At 34.3% G+C, this 17,539-nt stretch overlaps 1 protein-coding gene across 1 annotated transcript in view; it reads right to left on the bottom strand.

The window, feature by feature from the left end:
* The window catches only part of PCLO (piccolo presynaptic cytomatrix protein), a 325,495-nt gene that overhangs the window by 32,241 nt on the left and 275,715 nt on the right, over positions 1-17,539 (bottom strand). Inside the window, exons 22-23 of the mRNA XM_059471746.1 lie at positions 15,537-15,678; positions 12,163-12,230 (exon numbers count right to left, since the gene is read on the bottom strand). Coding sequence (XP_059327729.1) covers positions 12,163-12,230; positions 15,537-15,678 — 210 coding nt within the window. The remainder of the gene's footprint in view (positions 1-12,162; positions 12,231-15,536; positions 15,679-17,539) is intronic.

Here is a 17,539-nt window from a genome sequence, read left to right as displayed (position 1 = left end):
TGCATCCAAAAGTTCTGATTTCCTTTTTTACTTTAATCTGTGATCATAACAGACATTTCTTTCCTCAAGAAAGAACTTTCTGCTCAAAATTACAGATGAAATTGGAATAATTATTACCGTTGTTCAGTGCTTTAAATATGTATCCACATATTCAGATAATCCCAGAGAGGGGCAGAGAAAAAAGGATGTGTTTGTTGTTTGTGTGGGTGTTCTTTCTTTCAGGATTTGCATCACTTCCTATTATATCCATTTTTCAAGCTGTCTTCAATTTAGAATCCTTAGCCAGTGGCAGAAAATTGTACTTGAAATAAATTAGTCAGCTTTGTTCAACAAGAAAACAGCAATATTTAATTTTGGAATTTTATTCAGAACAACTAACATAAGGGCAGTAGATGCTGCCAATAAAGAGGGAAATGATTTGTCATATTATAGTTGGATGTAGCTATGATATCACAGTGGTTTTTCCTTATAATGTAAGAAGGCAGGTAGCCAAAATAATGAGACATTTTTGGAAAGGTTATGGCCTCTTTACCTTTCCTCCTTGATAGATCTGTACTTGCATACAAGAAGGTAGATTGGACAAGACAATTTCAAGAGTCTGGGTAAAAAAGCAGTGCACAATGACACATTAGTTGCTGAGGTATTTTTTCCAGAGAATGAGAAATGTTGCTAGAAAAACTGGCTTTGCCTCACTCATGCTGCCTTTCTGCTTGCTGTTGGAAAACAGTATGCTTTGGCATTGTCTCCACTACTGAAGACAAATTTTAAAAATCTATTTCTCATGCTGCAGGATTTTTCCAAGTATAACCATTTTCTGAAGGTGAGTATCTTCAATATATCATTTTCTTTCTATAATTTTGCATATCTGGAGTAGCTCCTTTAATCAGTGGAACAACATCTAGGTAAGGTGTGGTTGCTAGGAGAGGTGAAGAGCATCTCCTAGGATCTGCTTCCTAAATTCTGTTTAACTATTGCTATGAAAACTCCTTTTGTGTCCAAAATGTTCACCAACAGGGGGAAAAACTTCTCATGTTATTTTTCTTTTATTCTTTTTCTAACACTGTTTAAATTCCTTTCTTTGGAAATGGCAGCTTTCATGTATAGATTTATCATGGGCTTTAAAAACCTGTTGTTACACTGATAGTTTCTGAATCATAATAATCTGTATTACAATTTGACAGGAATTTAGATAACTTTGCTTTGTGGATGTGTTTTAAAAGGATGTATCAAGTAGGAAGGAAGATACTCAGCGCAGATATTGTGTAGACTTCACTTTTTCAAACATAAAAATATGGGGGAAATGTCTCTATAAAGTTTGAGACTAGCATACTGCTTCAAAATATAAATGAAATGCAAAAAAGTCTTAAAACCAACATATAAACAATGAGATAAGGTGTCTTTTTTGTAAGTCTCACAAATGTCCAGAGACAGGCTGGAAAGATCCCCTTTTCTCTCTTTTACTTGCCAAGCAAAAGGAACTTTTCAGACGATCAGACTAGTCAGAAGGGCACAGCTTATAGAAGAGGCAAATAATTGCATACAGATCAGTGGGAATCCAATTCCTTCAAGAATATAAGAGAGTGTTCCACGAAGTTGAATGTGTTTCTAAAAAGCTAAACACCCAGCCAGGCACAGCCAAGGCAACCAGGAGGCTGGTGGATAATGCTATAGATATTGGACGAGCAGCAGGAGGAAACAGCAAAAATCCAAAGCACACTCAGCAGGCATCAATGCAAGTTACACATGGGACTGGTAAATCACCCAAACTGACTAATTATTGTAGGCAGCATGTTAGCAGGCTTCTGAAAAGAATGTGGACTTATAGGTACTGCAGCAGTGTGAAACGTGAAGGCAGGTGTAAGAATCAGATGTTTGACCCAGCTGATCTGCAGAAGATTTGTGCATTTTCCAAGGCATGCAAATTCAGTCATGTTGTTATCACATCACGATCAGTCAGAGTGCAAAGCCAATATGGCAGACAAAAAAAAAAAAAAATCTAAAGAAATATTAAAAGAGAAGGTATGACAGAAAGAAAGCATACCAAAGGGTGTTTTCAGAAAATAAAGACTTCTGCAATGGATGGCATCACCACACATGCCACCCAGACCATTTGGAACACTAAACTCATCTGATATGGCCCACTTAAGCATTAGATAAGGAAGCTAAAATAAATGCTTTAAATTTTCATTATAATATTTTGGCTCCTAACCAAAGGAAAAGGACTGGCTGATCTGAAATGGCAGATTTGATTAGGAATCTATGGCATACCCATAACTTGCTGAAACAGTAACTGGTTTGAGGCAGAAAAATTGAGTATTTCAAACAGCAGAATACACCTATGCTTGAAGACCCTGAATCCCTTTGCAGATAAGGATAAATAAACTTTGTCTCAGGTTCTACACACAGAGTAGGTTACTTTTTACTAGATTTGTCTACTCTTCTGTCCATTTGATTCCCTTCCAGTCATAGCCTAGTAATGTCAGAATAAATAATGCACAAAAGGCAAGACCAACATGTAACAGCCTAACGAAATTACAAATGCCTTCACAGGACACACTGTTAGGAATTCTTTATAAGAAATACCCACACCAAATCCTTCCCTTAACAGACAAGCCATTATTCACATACTGCAGCAGTGGATAACACATTTTATTAGAGCTGCAAGCCTGTAAGACTGCTATCATAGGATGCAATAATGAACACTATGGAAAGCAAATTAATCAGAAAATTAAGTGGGGACACAGCAGAAGTTTCTAGCTATAGACATGAAAGCACACTCTCAACTACAAGACTTGGACATATCCAGGCATTGTCATCATAGGAAAGATTTATATTCATTCTAATGCACTGGTTTTTTAAAGCCTTCTCTCTTGGAACACAATTCACAGTCCAATAATTTTGAGGGCTCTCACATGCTAAAATGAAGATCAGCTGAAGTTTAATTTTAGTTTGCCATGTGATCCCACCTGGAAATGCTCTAAATTTATTTGCATTTAAGGAGCATTCCAAAGTAACAGTCTGAATATCAGTCCAAAAAAGGGGTTGTATTCAAGAATATGAAGGGGTAAACAAAAAACCACTTTTCTAAATCCCTAGGATAATAGTTTGATTTCTAAGTTATAAATTAGCCTAAAAAAACTTTAAGAATCCTAAGACATTAAGGAGCTATAAAGGACTCTCTAGTATAGAAACAAGTTATGAAAATCTTGGTTTTGGGTTTCTGTAACCTTTCAAATAAATACAGCAAAAGTGAAGTTCTAATACAGAACTATTCCATAGGAACAGCTGTGTTATCATTTGTAGGCAAGCTTAGAATAATCCATTTACAGGAAGTGCTTTATAAAATATGCTATATTTATGAATGAAAGATCTTCGATTTGGATTCTTATTTCTGTCCTTGAGTATTAATTTCATCAAGCAACTGGACTAGAACATAGGAAAAACACATTACTGTTAAAGATAATCAATCAATATAACAGATAATGAAGCTGTGATGTCTCTGTCAACACTAAGAATTTTTGGCACAAGTTAAAAAAGCCTTTTAGGAAAATACTGTGCTTGAATCATTGGGATGACCTCTTGAAGCCCCCTTAACATCATTGCTACTACTGAATAGTCTATATGTATTTGAGTATTGAATATTATTGACTTTATAACAGATCTATTTTACTTATATTTTTCCCCTTGGAGCATGTGCAAAATTAAAGATCCTAATCATAGTGTTAAAAAGAAGAGATCACCTGAATTTTCCAGGAAACTGAAATTTGAAAGCCCTACTTTTTAAGTCCTAGTTTCAGTTTCATGACAGAAGAGAAACCATTTAAGATTTAGCAATTCACCTTCTATCATATTAATGCCTCAACCTGACTTTTACTGATCGTAAATGAACATTTATCCTGTAAAGTGACTCTGTTTCTATTTTAAATTTCTCACTAGATGAAGCAGCCCTTCTTCAGACATGGCTCAGGTTCAGCTAAACACACTCCAGCACTTTCACCCTCACTCAGTTTTGGTGGGGGGATCCCTTTGCTGGCTTTCCAGTGCTGACAGTCTTCATTATTAACTGGTTATTTATACTAAATGTGCCAGGTAGTAATAAATCAGATTTCCTTCATAACCACATCTTATTAAAAGAGATAAGTTCCAGAATTCTACAGATATTTTTTATTTCTGAAATTAAACTATATATATTTTTTAAATTTTTGATGGAATTACTAGCATTCTGATTCCAAGCGCAAACATCCTGAGCTCATTGCAACTCCAAGAAATCACAAAAAGAAGCTTTCTAAAAGTTCCAAAAAGCTTTATGTTAAGAGAAATGTATTTAAGAGCTAGGGCAATAAAAGTTATTAATAATATTAAGCAAACAAATTAACTTTCCAGGTGATTACTGAAGTATCACTTCAAAGGTGTGATATTTCGGTTTTCAGAATAAATATTTGTGCTTTTCAGATTTTTTGTTGCTTCATTTGTCTTAGCAATTTTTTAAAAATTAGATCCCATGGGAAAAGCAGAATTTTTAAAACTAAAACTTTAAAAAATCACTTTGTTTTATAATTATCTTGAGACATAATTTAAGTTCTAATAGCCTTTTAGTCAAAGTTATACAGAACTCAGAACTGCAGACCAGCTACCAGTTAAGCACAGACTCCCTGGATTATTTACTTTTGTTTTGATGACACTTTACAGTGACAGTTCAGAAATAGATTGATTTGTAACACTGTAAATTAATGCTGTTTGTGATGTTGATACAATAATACAGAACTTGTCCTTATTTTCCTCTTTTTTTTTATCTCTGGCTGTAAACTTTTTTCTTATTTAAATTCTTTCTGCTTCTTTTTAGGAAAACCAGCTGGATTATACTGGCAAGTACCTCAGGAAGGCAGAACTAATTGCTCCAATTATTACTGGAGAGTCAGGTGGGAAATTAGAATGTGGGGCCAATTGGGGATAGATAAAAAATACTTCTCAGAATTTGGAGAGGAAGCTGATAATGCTTTTGGTTTATAAGGCTGCTGTTGTTTATCTTGACTCAGTTTTTAAAGTTTGGGTTTTAGGCATTAGTAGTAAGGCTATTCCTAGCTAAAGGGGACATGTATAAAATATAGATTTCTTTTTAAAAAACGAGAGAGGATAAGGACTTCTGTCAGTGCATAGGCCTGACTCATTGCTTAAGGATCCCTTGTGACAGAAAAGTATATCTGATCTTTTAAATTCTTAAAATCAGCATATGACAGGCTATCTGCAAGTGCTTTCAGTACTTGCTTTCTATTCCCTTATGTCCTTTCTTCTGCTCTGTAAAGTAGCAGCTGCTCATGTGAGAAATTACGCTTGCTGGCATTTTCTGCTTTAAATTTTGTTGGCATTGATTAAAATTATGGTGTCAAGTAGTAGATGGCAGACCCTTGCTAGAAGATAATGGCAGAAAGCAAGGTTCTGATTTTATATTAAAGACAGTTTAAACAAAGTTAGGTTGAATTTTAGACTTTTTATATATAGGGATAGTTGAGACCTTTGGCAATTTTTCTTCTTCTTTCAATTAGATATCTCCCTGGGAAAGGATTATATTTTAATCAGCAATATTTTATTTTGAAAAAAAAAAGTTTCCTGCATCTAAATCAGAAGGGCAATGGGACTACAAAAGCAGGTATTACAGACACTAAGAATGAGTTTTTAAAAATAGATTAACATGTTTATATTGCTCTTGAGCAAAGACAATGAGAATGTGCAGCAATTTCTTTTGCTATGTACATGACATGAACTCAAAACTAAAAAAATACAATTCAACCACTGTTCAAGTCAGTGGTAATCTGATGATAAAATGCTGGTAACATTTCAGATTGTCTATATTTCTCTTTACATCCATGGATCAATATCCATTAGAATCAAGTCAGTAGTCTCATACTCAATCAGTAAAAGACTCTGTTGATTAAAAAAAAATACTTGCAATTCCAGACTTTTTCCAGGTTCTCGTACATTTTGGTATATGTTAGGATTAAATGTGCAAAAATCCAGAATTATCTGAGTAGTGGGAAGGTATAAAACATCAAAGATAGTATTTGACCTAAATAGATGATGCTTCCTGTGGTTTTGAGATACCAATCTAAAAAGGCCTTAAAAAGAATTGGTTTAAGTCTTCGTCCAGAAACATAAAACTATTTTCCACTATGGTGAAAGTCACTGCTTCTGACTTGGTCATTTACTGCTGCTTTATATATTATTCTATGTCTGTTCTTTATACTGCTAGGAGTCAGGAATCATGTTACAGAAAATAAAAATTTTCAGCTTAGTTCAATTTAATTAAATTTAAGAAAAAGAAATATGACTAGTTTATGATCTGTAGGTAAATTGAAGACTACTCCAGCATGTGAATTCACAGTTCCTCTGTCTATTCAGTCACTTCCTGACATAAATATAGAAATGAGCCATTGTATGTAAATATAAGCTATGTAAATATACTTGCAATTTTCCTTGGGAATAACAGTTCTCAGATTCTTGCTACCCAGTACTGTACATGTGACATTCTCATGTTGCTTCAGTAGTTGAAACAATGAAAAGAAACTAAAAAGTGGAATTTTCCTGGCACAGAGTTGCTGACCTATCTGTTCAAAACAAAACACTGGATGAAGTGTGTGAAATGTGGGTGCCTGATGCTCCTAATGAAAGGTACAGAAGAAGGAGAGAAATGTTTTTACTTCTGTAGCTGTCAAACACCTGAATGTACAGCAGCTCCCAGAACACCTCTCACACCAAGCAGGCATATCTGCAGTTTGTGTGTTGAGCCCTTCAAAAATCTTTGTCAACTCTTTCATAGCAAAGAGTCATAGAATGGTTTGGGTTGGAAGGGATCTTTAAAGATCATCTGCTTCCAACCCCTTCCACTAGACCAGGTTGGTCAAACCCCCAGTGTTCAACCTGTCCTTGAACGCTTCCAGGGTTAGGGCATCCATCAGTGCTCTGGGAAACCTGACCCAGTGCCTCACAAATTCAATGTAAATCTACTCTCAGTTTAGAACCATTGTCACTGGTAAAAAGTTTATTCCTTTTTTTGTAAGTCCCCTTTATCTATTTCAAGCTACAACAAGGTTTCCTCAGACCCTCCTTTCCTCCAGGCTGGACAACCCCAACTCTCTCAGCTTGTCTCCATAGGAGAGGTGTTCTGTCTCTGACTATTCTAAAGTAAGAAATTTTCTCAACTGTAGTAAACCTGCTATTTTTAGCCTGGACAAACCAGACATAAAAGTATAGATTTGTGCATTTAGAAAAGCATTTGCAAATCTCAGTAACTGTATCATAATTATCTGTTAATAACTTTCTTCATCTACCCTTTTTCTCCTCCTAAAACTTGCTAGTTGAAGGTCCAATATTAGGGCATTTTTCTCTGAACATCCTCATAAGGAATAATGTTATACTTCTGATATTTCAACCTTTGGATTTAAAAGAAATCAAAATGCTGGTTTAAGGTGTGAGATGCAGCAAGCCCTCAGCCTGTTCTCAGTCATAGTACAATGAATCCTGAGATTTAAAGAGTGTTACTCTAGCCTAATTTAAGAGCAAGTAAAAATGAATTCTTTTCTCTGAGTTTTAATTACTCTGAAGAATATGGCATTGGTTAGCTGTGCCTATTCTGTCAGTTTGTTTCATGCCTTGTTTTACTCAAGAGAGCTAATCCACTTATCACTCCTGGGTGCTCCTCTTAGGAGAAACAGTGTGAAACAGTTTGCACGACAATTTACTCCAGGGTCTATTCTGTGCAGAAAGGATGGATGAAAATTTGACTAGGGTGGTTCAAAAAGCTATAAAGGAGCATTTACAAGCCAAATTATTCCCAGTCAGAGGGTCATGCATCCTTTCAAAATCTTATTAAAATGTCTTCCTAGCATGTTTTAAGCTTTCTGTAGAATTTCAACAATATTTGTCATAAATAAAGATTAGACTGCCTATATTAATAGAAATACAGTGATAAGAAATTAAACCATTCTGAATTTCTTTGTTTATTATTTTGGCTGATGAACCACAGAGCCAAAATTAAGAAAAAAAGGGGTTTTTTTAATCTTAAACTACTCTGAATAGATGCAATTAAATCTACAGTAAAATTTGCCTGTTAGAATATGATCACAAAGTATGTTTGGGGCTTCTTCTTTTTGTGCTTGTTTTTTTTTTATTTCTTTTCATCTCTAACTTAGGCAAATTACTAGCATGACCAAAAATAAATTTAAAAAAGGAAAACTCCTGCAAGAGTTCACCAAAGGTTATACTGAATGAGAACATATCTCTAACATATAATTTTGTAGAAATTCAGTAAATATGTGTGCACCTTTAGATTTTCAAATAATACAAAACTATTCCTTCTGTTGTCCTATGGGAATATATTTACTGTGCCTTTACTAGAACATTCTGAAAATTTCTGTTCAGGTTCAATCATCTGTAGAGGGAGACAGTTTCTTACTTAGAGAACTTTGTTCAATTACATTCAAAGTATGAGGCTCAAAGGACCATTGGAAAGGTCATAAAGTGAACCTTTGAGACATGGCTGGACAGTGAACAGAAGATTTTGGTATTCAGGACATGGACTGGAGGGTAATAAAAAAAAGGAAGAAAAAAGAAAGGTAGGAAAATCTTACTGTCTTGGAAGATTTGGGAGAGGTGCTGCACTGCTCTTGTAGAAAGATTACAATTTTCTGACTGAAAATCCTCACAACAATAAGGCAAGGCACAGAGGATGACAGAAGCACTGTGAGTTCTCATTCACTCAAAAAACCCTGACACACTCCTAAAGGACTCTTTGCTTGAGATGAACCTCAGTGGTTGAGGACTGAGGAATGATTGAGGAATGATATTTTGCATGCATACGGAATCCTCAGCTGGAGAAGATACAACATTTCCATGACAATGCTATTTATATCTATATATCTCTCTCCTATTAGAAGCAATGGCATCTTGGGATTACTTAGCAAATTCACACTTATAAAATGTATGGAAATATTTTCCCCATATATTTTTTAAATGGATAAATGGTTGGTAGGTGGAAAATACCATCTGGAGCTTATTGAGCAGCTGAGCAACTTCATAGGACAGATATACCAATCATGATCTACAACTGAATCAAGATATTAATCATGTGGTTTTAATTGTTAGTTTCAATCTTTACATGGATGAAATTGAGTTTTTTATAATGTCTGTAATACTTTAACCATGTTATAAGAAATCTTTGAACAAGGTATATTGTACTTTCTGAAACAAATACAGAAGTTGGCTTGCATAACTTAATGGAGACCACAATATGTATAATAAGATTTACTGAAGCTTAAGAAGTTGAAGTATTTCATCTGCTCAGGGCAGAATGCCCAGAGTAAGATAGCATGCAACAATGCCTATCATAAAAATAACTAATACAGTGTCCAAGAACAAAACTCTGATTTTTTTATATTATTAAGTAATACAGACTATTAGAAGACAATATATTCAGAGAAACAAAGATTATCATAGACAGAATCACAGTTGTTTATATTGACCATTTGGTTATGCCAGCAAAGTAATTAGCACTGTTGTCCAGTATTTACTTAAAACTATCCTGATATATGTTAATAGCACAAAAACTATTCCCAACAAAACATTAACACATGTGGACAAACAATTACAAAATGAGCATTTTTTCCCTGGAGATTCCACTTATGTAAATGCCTGAACTCTGTTGTCATATCCCCATGAGCTGAACTCAAGCCCTGTTGCTACAGTTCTGTTTCAGGCACCCAGAAACCAATTCTCATTGTCATTTTAGGATCTCACTTTTCTTTGCCTGCATCTACTGGTCTTAGAGATCCTCTGAGTCCCCTGCCAGATTTGTCAGGCCTGTGAATTACTTGGATGACTAAAACATTTCACATAGCAGTAGAACTTCACACTCAATTAACTAAATTTATTCTTCACCAAGGCTACTTTTTATAGAAGTTATGCCCTAAGAATGTCTGAAAATGTAAAAAAAAGAGTACCAGTATGAAAAAGCTTTACATGTAACTCTAAGTCATTATTTGCAAATAAGAGTACAAATGCCAGCTATGGGAGATTCAACAGTTAATGAAAAGTGGGAATGAATATTTGCTTCCACTTAACTCCAGAGCTCATCTGGTCCACAACACAGGTAAGTGAACCACAGAAAATGCATGGTTTTAAGATTGTCATTCTCTTTTATTCATCTATAGAAAGAATGCCACAATAAATCTGTAATACTGAAGTAATTCTCAGGTAATCTTGAGTTCCTCTAAATTCTGAACTACTTTCCCAAAAGATAATTACATTTACATGCTGAAACTCAAATGCTCTTGAATTGTTTTCCAGCTTTTAGTTTAATTTATCCTTTGACACTGACATTTCCCCTCTTAGTCAGCTGGAAATCAGACACTGAAATCCAGACTGCCTGCACCAGCCTCTCTCAATGGCAAAAAACACTCAATAGGGAACCAGTCATTTTATCAGACCAGGAGCTGTAACACTTAGAGCTCCCAAGGTAGCAGAGGTGAATTGCATTGTAAGAGAAAATCAGGGAATTGCAGCTCTTCAGTCATTTGCAAATTTTGAAGACAAGAAGAAACATCTTTGGAAAGGTAATTTCAGACCAATAGTTACACACACATCTTTCAGAATGTTTCAAAAGGTGGTTTGGGTATTATTTGGTTTGTTATTACTTGTATTTGTTTGGGTTTGTGGTTAATTAATAATACCAATAAGAAAAAAAAAATTCTATTTGTAGGCTCTGAAATTTAGGATCCAAGACATAACCTAAGGGGCAACTTATGATGAACAAAATAATGAAGATATATTTTTTACAGTTATAAATCTGTATAAAACTCATCACGATAAAATAAAAATTAAAAATTCTTGACTTCCCATTTTCATCCCACCATTTCTCTTTTAGAAAACAGATTTTTTAAATGCTTAAATATACTATTGAAAAATTCAATTTTGCTAGGAAGACTATCAAAGTGTTTCATATTTGATATTTTATAAAGCAAATTATTAAGTATTTTTAATGAGTACTATGTATGGAAATTTTTAGTAAAATGCATATACATGGGTAAGAATTCTTGTTTTGGAAAAGAGAACTTTACAGATCTACCTGTAAATTCTAATTTGATTTCTTCAGCTCTGTGGAACATTAGATTGCTTTTACCTCAAATATGGAAACAGCAATTATTTCCTCATGTATAGAGATTCTGGAAACCTGAAAAATGCTGATTTTTTTAAATGACTAAGCTTAAGGTCCATTTATAAATTATAAATAAAAATTTTGATTTATTAATTAATTGATCCTCAAAGCTTAATTGAAATGCATCTAAATGAAAAAGGTCTTATTTTAATAATAAAATGAAGGTCATGATAATTAAGTTTTATATTTGAGGTCAATATAAACATACACTTGAAAGAATATACCTCATATGTAAAGGGAAATGTAATTTTCATAATGTGTCCTTCAGTACAAAATATTTTCCATTTTCATGTGGTTTTCCATTATTACACAAGAAAAAGATAATCTCGTTCCTTATGAAATTATGAAAGTCATCCTGTCTGGTGCTTTCCAGCTCCAATATTACAGTGTCTTTTTCTTTCTCAGCACCACATTAATACCAAAACAAAATCACTCAGGATTTACCAATCCAATAAATGTTTCATTATAGTTCATCTGCATTAAGTGCAGCAGTCAAACCTGCTCAGCTAATATTTTTATTTTAAATTAATGTTTTATGTAAACACTAATAATTGATTTATGAAGCAAATATTCTGAAATGTTATAAAAATAGAGCCTGATAGGCATTAGACCTATTCTTCAAATCCACTGAGCACTGACTCTGCTCCATACTTTGTATGTTTTATCTGAAAAGCAATGAACATCAGAAGACAGATATTACTGTATATTATTCATTGTAATCTACCTATTTAATTACTTTAAATATACAGGTAGGACCCCATTCTCATTTAAACTGAAGAATCATTACACTGGTGTTCTGTGTAAAGGGCCTCTAGAGAAAATGAAGTTCAGGATTTCAATCTACAATACAAAGAGAGCATAGACTAATTTTTCATAGCATGACAAGTCAAAGAAATGGGCCCATCCTTCCTAAAAAGATGGGGCACCACTGTGGAGCTGTTTGTATTTCTTTTTACCTTCTGAATCAGCCGCTCCCACTCCCGACTGCTTCACTGGTTCTTGTCCATTCTGGCTCATCTTCCCTCTGTGAAAAGATATGGTTGCTGTTGTCAATAAACCATAGAAAGATAAGAGCTAAAACAATGATATATCTAAGCTAATGAGGCTTGGTTATTTTAAGAATATTATATTTTTCTCTTTTGAAGGCAGCTGCAATCACATCTTGCTAAGCCTGTACATCTTTACAGAATGGATCCATCAGGTGCTGTCTCCTACCTGCCCCACATCAGTCTGGGGCTACAAATCTCTTCTCACTTTATCTTGTCATAGTCAAAAGTGAAATATATAATAAGCAGTCATAAAAATTGATATTTGTTCTACCATACCATTACTTCAAAGGTAGGGCATACTTGTGGTTGTCATCTTCTTAAATTATTGTTTTACTTTATAGTTTAGATTTAGCATACGAAACAATTCTGAAAACTCAACATTAATCTTAAAGAGAGTGGAATAAATCATGCCCTAGAGTTCACTATTTTTCTGCATTTTATGTAGAAAGAACCTGCATAAGAATCTTAATGTCTATTTTTACCCAATGAAAGTTAGGTAAAATATAAGCTATCTTTAATTATACTTGTTGCAAGCTCGAAGGCATATTTAAAATCACTCTCAAACATTTTTTGCTTCTAGTTTCCTTTTTGCCCTAAGACTCTGACTGCTGTGATAGAGACTATAAGGCATTATCTTCAGTTGCATGTGATTCCTTGGGGGTTAAAGGGTCAGCACTGTTATTTTCTACCTGAGTAGAAAAGTGTCAACCTGTGAGAAGAAAACTTCATGTCTGAAGTTGCCAAAATTTGCAGGGAACTAAAAAATTAGTATAAAATCAGTTTTTCAAGTGATTTTACATTCAGTTTTAACTGAAAGCTATTATTTCCTTCTTCTGTAGATAAAGCTTCATAAATCCTTACAAATATGATACAAGAATTTTTTGTCCCAAGGGTTATATTCATTATACATCATTAAATTGGTTTTCACCTTTGCATTCAAAAGGAATTTTATTTTACAGCCAATGTACTGCTATAAAGTGTTACACAACACAAAAGCATAGAGAACCTGGTCTTTATCAGAGATAAGAACATGAGTAGCTTTCGAGAATATTACAACTGGATAATAGGAGTATTTAAAAAAAAACAAATTAGAAAGACTTTACAAGATATGTTCAGATTTATATAACTGTATATAATCATTAATTTCCCTTGATAGTTATAGCTACTTAATATTGGCAAGTATTCTAATTAGTTACCTCATCAAACAATTCCCATGGTGTCATTATTTAATTAATTTATTTTGGTTCAAGACTAATTGTTGCTATGGTTAAAGCACTTGGACTAAAACAAAGAGTGTAAAACTCAGCATATCCAACAATTTCTATTGATAGACCAGAAACTTAGTCAAAGCAGAGAGCTTACAACCAAAAAAGAATTTAAATGCCAAGATGCTTAAAAATATTTAGCCTTCTTAATACTTCACATCCAAATTGTAAGCTGTGTGCTTATGGATTTGCTGAATTGGTGTACAAGGTCAGAGTCCCTGAAGTCATTATCAAGCCAGTGTGAATGCAAATGATGAGTAGAATTTCAATTATACTTATATTCAGATAAATAAGAATTTTTATACAGAATTTAAAATGGAAACAGTTATCTATTTTAAAGATTCTCTCCATGAATGATCTGATGCTAAACAGTTATTTTGTCATTCATTTTCCTTACAGTGCTATGTAAAGCCCTGGGGAACTAACATGAAAAATGAAGCAGGTCCTGTCTGTAAAAACTTTCTGTGTAATTTTAAATACTCTGTAAGCATATAAATAACTTAGTTTAAAATGTCATAATAATAAAAAAAAAAAAGTGGCCTTACAAAAAATGAGACGTGGATATATTTTATATACTTAGGTATAATTCATGAGAACAATTTTTTATGAGAAAATCTGAAGCTGTGAGTCTTCCTCCTGCTTTTCAGTAGAAGTGGGGCTGATTTCAGGCTTAAGAGACCAATGAGTCTGTCAGCCAAACAGCAAGGAACGGTAGGTACTGTCACATTGCCAGTCAATACACAGTAAGTGATGTTATTTGGACTCAAATTTGGCATGTGTGAACAGAACATTTCTATTGAGAGCTCCATCTTGTGTTATTGTGCACAAAGATTTTATGTATCTTTGCTTTTCTCACTAGGAATGACAGCCCAATATTTTTCTTTTTCTTTTGATCTTGTCAAAGTCCAAGTTTATCTTTTTTTCCCCTTTTAACTTAGAACAACATGAGTGAAAAATCCAATGCAAATCAAACAATTAGCACCCTACAATCTAAGCTCACATAATCCTCCTGGATTCTGAAAGTGAGATTGAAGTCTTAGATTTATCTCTATTTTCCCTTTAGTTACTGACAAGATGTAGACAAATACCATTGTGCTATATTTATTAAATGATAAATAGTCAGAAATATCACAGTTCTAGAGAATTTTCACTTCATTCAAGTTTTTCTAGGAAGCTTATCTCTTTTGTATCTTTTTGTTCACAACTTCAAGGGAAAAGCAAAATTTTTTTGTTCCAGAGAAAATATTGAACAACTATTGCAGACAATGAATCAATATTGACTACCAACTAATATTTTGAGAACAGTCAATCTGTAAATTTTTTTCAGGACAGAATCACTTAGTTAATTAGAACTTCCTTTGTCCTATTAAGGAATATAAATGAAATTCGTAAATGATGGTGCATGCTGACAGAGGAGGTGAAAAAATTCTGGCAAAACTTTTCTCTATGGAGTACTTAACTGGGTAAGAAATTTGTAAAATTAAATCATTTTATAGGATCATTACCCTGACAGTAGCCTGATAATTCCTACAGGGACTCTGTACCAAAAAGCTTTTTCCAGCCAAGAACTGAGAAATTCTTTTGAAACTCCTAAAAACTTGGGAAAAGCTGGGCTGTATCCAGAATATGAATTCCCCTTGCACTAGTAACATCTCTTTACAGAGGGAGGAAAATCTGAAAACTTAACCTAAGCTTTCTCAATCCTACAATAATTGCACTTTTAAAACATAAGCTAAGCCCATCTCTACACACATTCATCAAGGGCTGAGACCAGCACATCTCCTACATGACAGGAAGAAATTCACAAGGTTGAGGCAGAGGTTTGATTGGTTATTAACAATTCAATGCTCAACAAAGCAGAATAAAAGTGTGAACTGTGGGGAAACCCCCCCTTTAGCTGCTCTGCTACTGCATAACTCAAGTCTGCAGAGGAAACTGCATAAGAAGATGAGTGGCACAGTGAAAGTGCTGTAAATTCTGCATGGAGGATACAATACAGGAATGGAAAAACCTTACATTCTGGGGATGGGAAATAGATTATTCTCTCCCGTGGCACTGCTGCTGCCTTCACTGTCCATGCTGTATCCACTGCCAAAGCTACTGGCTGATGAGCCAGTGGAGACAGAGCTTTCTGCAGGTCGGTGATTAGCAGACCTTGCTGTACAGGGCAGGAACATTTGGTTACCAAAAACTTGTAAGACATCAGTAGCACTGACATGAAGAAAAAAAAAAAAAATAATATATCAAAATCACATGCTGCAAACACTTTCCTTTTATATTTTACATTCAAATATTGTTTTGCAGATGAAGTTTGTTTTTATGGAGAATCAGATGCTCTAAACCAAATAATAGTACACCACCATATTTTTTTTTCTCCAGTCATGTTAATAGTTCAAATCAACAGCCTGAAGGAAAAAACAAGACCGGGATAGAATGGTTAACACTGCTTTTCTGATTAAAGTGTCAGAAAACCAGTTTTTCATCCTAAATATTTCATACAATAATCTTGTAAAAATGAAAGCCCCAGTGGGGCTTCCCTCATATTCTTTATGAAATGTTGTTTGCATTAGGTGATTTTGAGGAGAGGAGTTTGCAAAGATGTGTAAGCACAAAACCTATAGTCACAGAGAATATCCCCACCCCTCTTCAGACATAACACAGCTAAGCATTATATTTCTCAACTGCTCCTACCCATCTGGATCTCTCTTACTATGTGCATAGAATTTTAATGAACATAATTTGATGGGAGATGCCTAAATTGAATTTTATACCATTTGGTGTTAGAATACCATATGTTAGTTTTAATTCAGATTGCCTTATTTTGTGTTTTGGACATTACTGCACTACATGAACAAATCATCCAGTATTTTGCATTTTGCAAGTTGAGAAATACAAAGGAAAAAGGACACAGTGACATTACACATAGTAATTAATACAGGAACAATAGAGTAGCTATTCTCATATTGAATAACACAATTGTCTGGGAATATTAATACAGATTTCGGTTGTTGTTTATTTTTTTCTAAATGTCCTCTAGTACATCTGCTATTTTCATGTTTCATCTATTTCAACCTACTGAGCATATATACTGAAGATAGAAAATAATGTTTTGCAAAGTTATTTTTCTATGAAGACTTAATGAGATTTTATGTTATTTTGCTGAACTGTGAAACTCCTTTAAAAGTAGTTAAAAGAAATTCTTCTTTAAAAATAAATTGGACAAGTATCTAACTGGAATTTTAATAAGAGCCAGAGCCCCAACAGTGTCTTACTTTAAACTGGCAATCAATATTTTTTATGTCTGACTAACTGAATAATATTTTTGATGAAGATCGCTGCATGCGGCCTGATGTGGGAACAGGAAACTGAGTGTAAGTCCTCAAACATAATGCAAAAACAGGTGAGTAATTTGAACTATAATGAACAACAAATGAAGCAATTCTCATGTCATCAATCCTTGAACAATCCCAAGGAATTGGGATAAGGAATCCTTATTCTCCGTGGTGATTCTTCACTGGTAAACCAAGTTGTCACATAACTTTTTTATCATTTCAACTCTATTAATCTCCTTTGTTCCACTATTGCCCAGAGCCAGAAGTGGAATCTGTCAGTCTACTTTGTTTTCAGATAAAATTATTCTTTAGCCCTATTCCATGACTTTACACATTGATCACAGGCTGCCTTCTTGGATGTAAATACAAAGGAATAAATTTTAAAACCATGGTGTCATTAGCAGATACTCTCAATATCTCACCTGGAGGAAAGGCACCCATGTTTTTCCAGAGAGAGCCAGGTGGGGTGGCTGTGTGCAGTGGTTGCTCTATCTCTTTCACCTGGTGGTGCTGTGAGGGAATTCCTACACCTGTGGTGTCATGTCAGCAAAATGCTGCTGAGAGGTGCTGGGCAAGAGTGATGTTTCAGAGAGGAGAGGTCAAACTCTCTGTTATAACATATCATTGCCAGTTGCCCTGTATTTAACAGCCTGAATTGTGGCTCTCTCATGCCTGTCCCAAACGGAT

The sequence above is a fragment of the Ammospiza nelsoni genome, chromosome 5, assembly GCF_027579445.1.
Source record: "Ammospiza nelsoni isolate bAmmNel1 chromosome 5, bAmmNel1.pri, whole genome shotgun sequence".
Classification (NCBI taxonomy): domain Eukaryota; kingdom Metazoa; phylum Chordata; class Aves; order Passeriformes; family Passerellidae; genus Ammospiza; species Ammospiza nelsoni.
The sequence above is the reverse complement of the archived record's forward strand: the minus strand, read 5'-3'. Positions and strand labels throughout refer to the sequence as shown.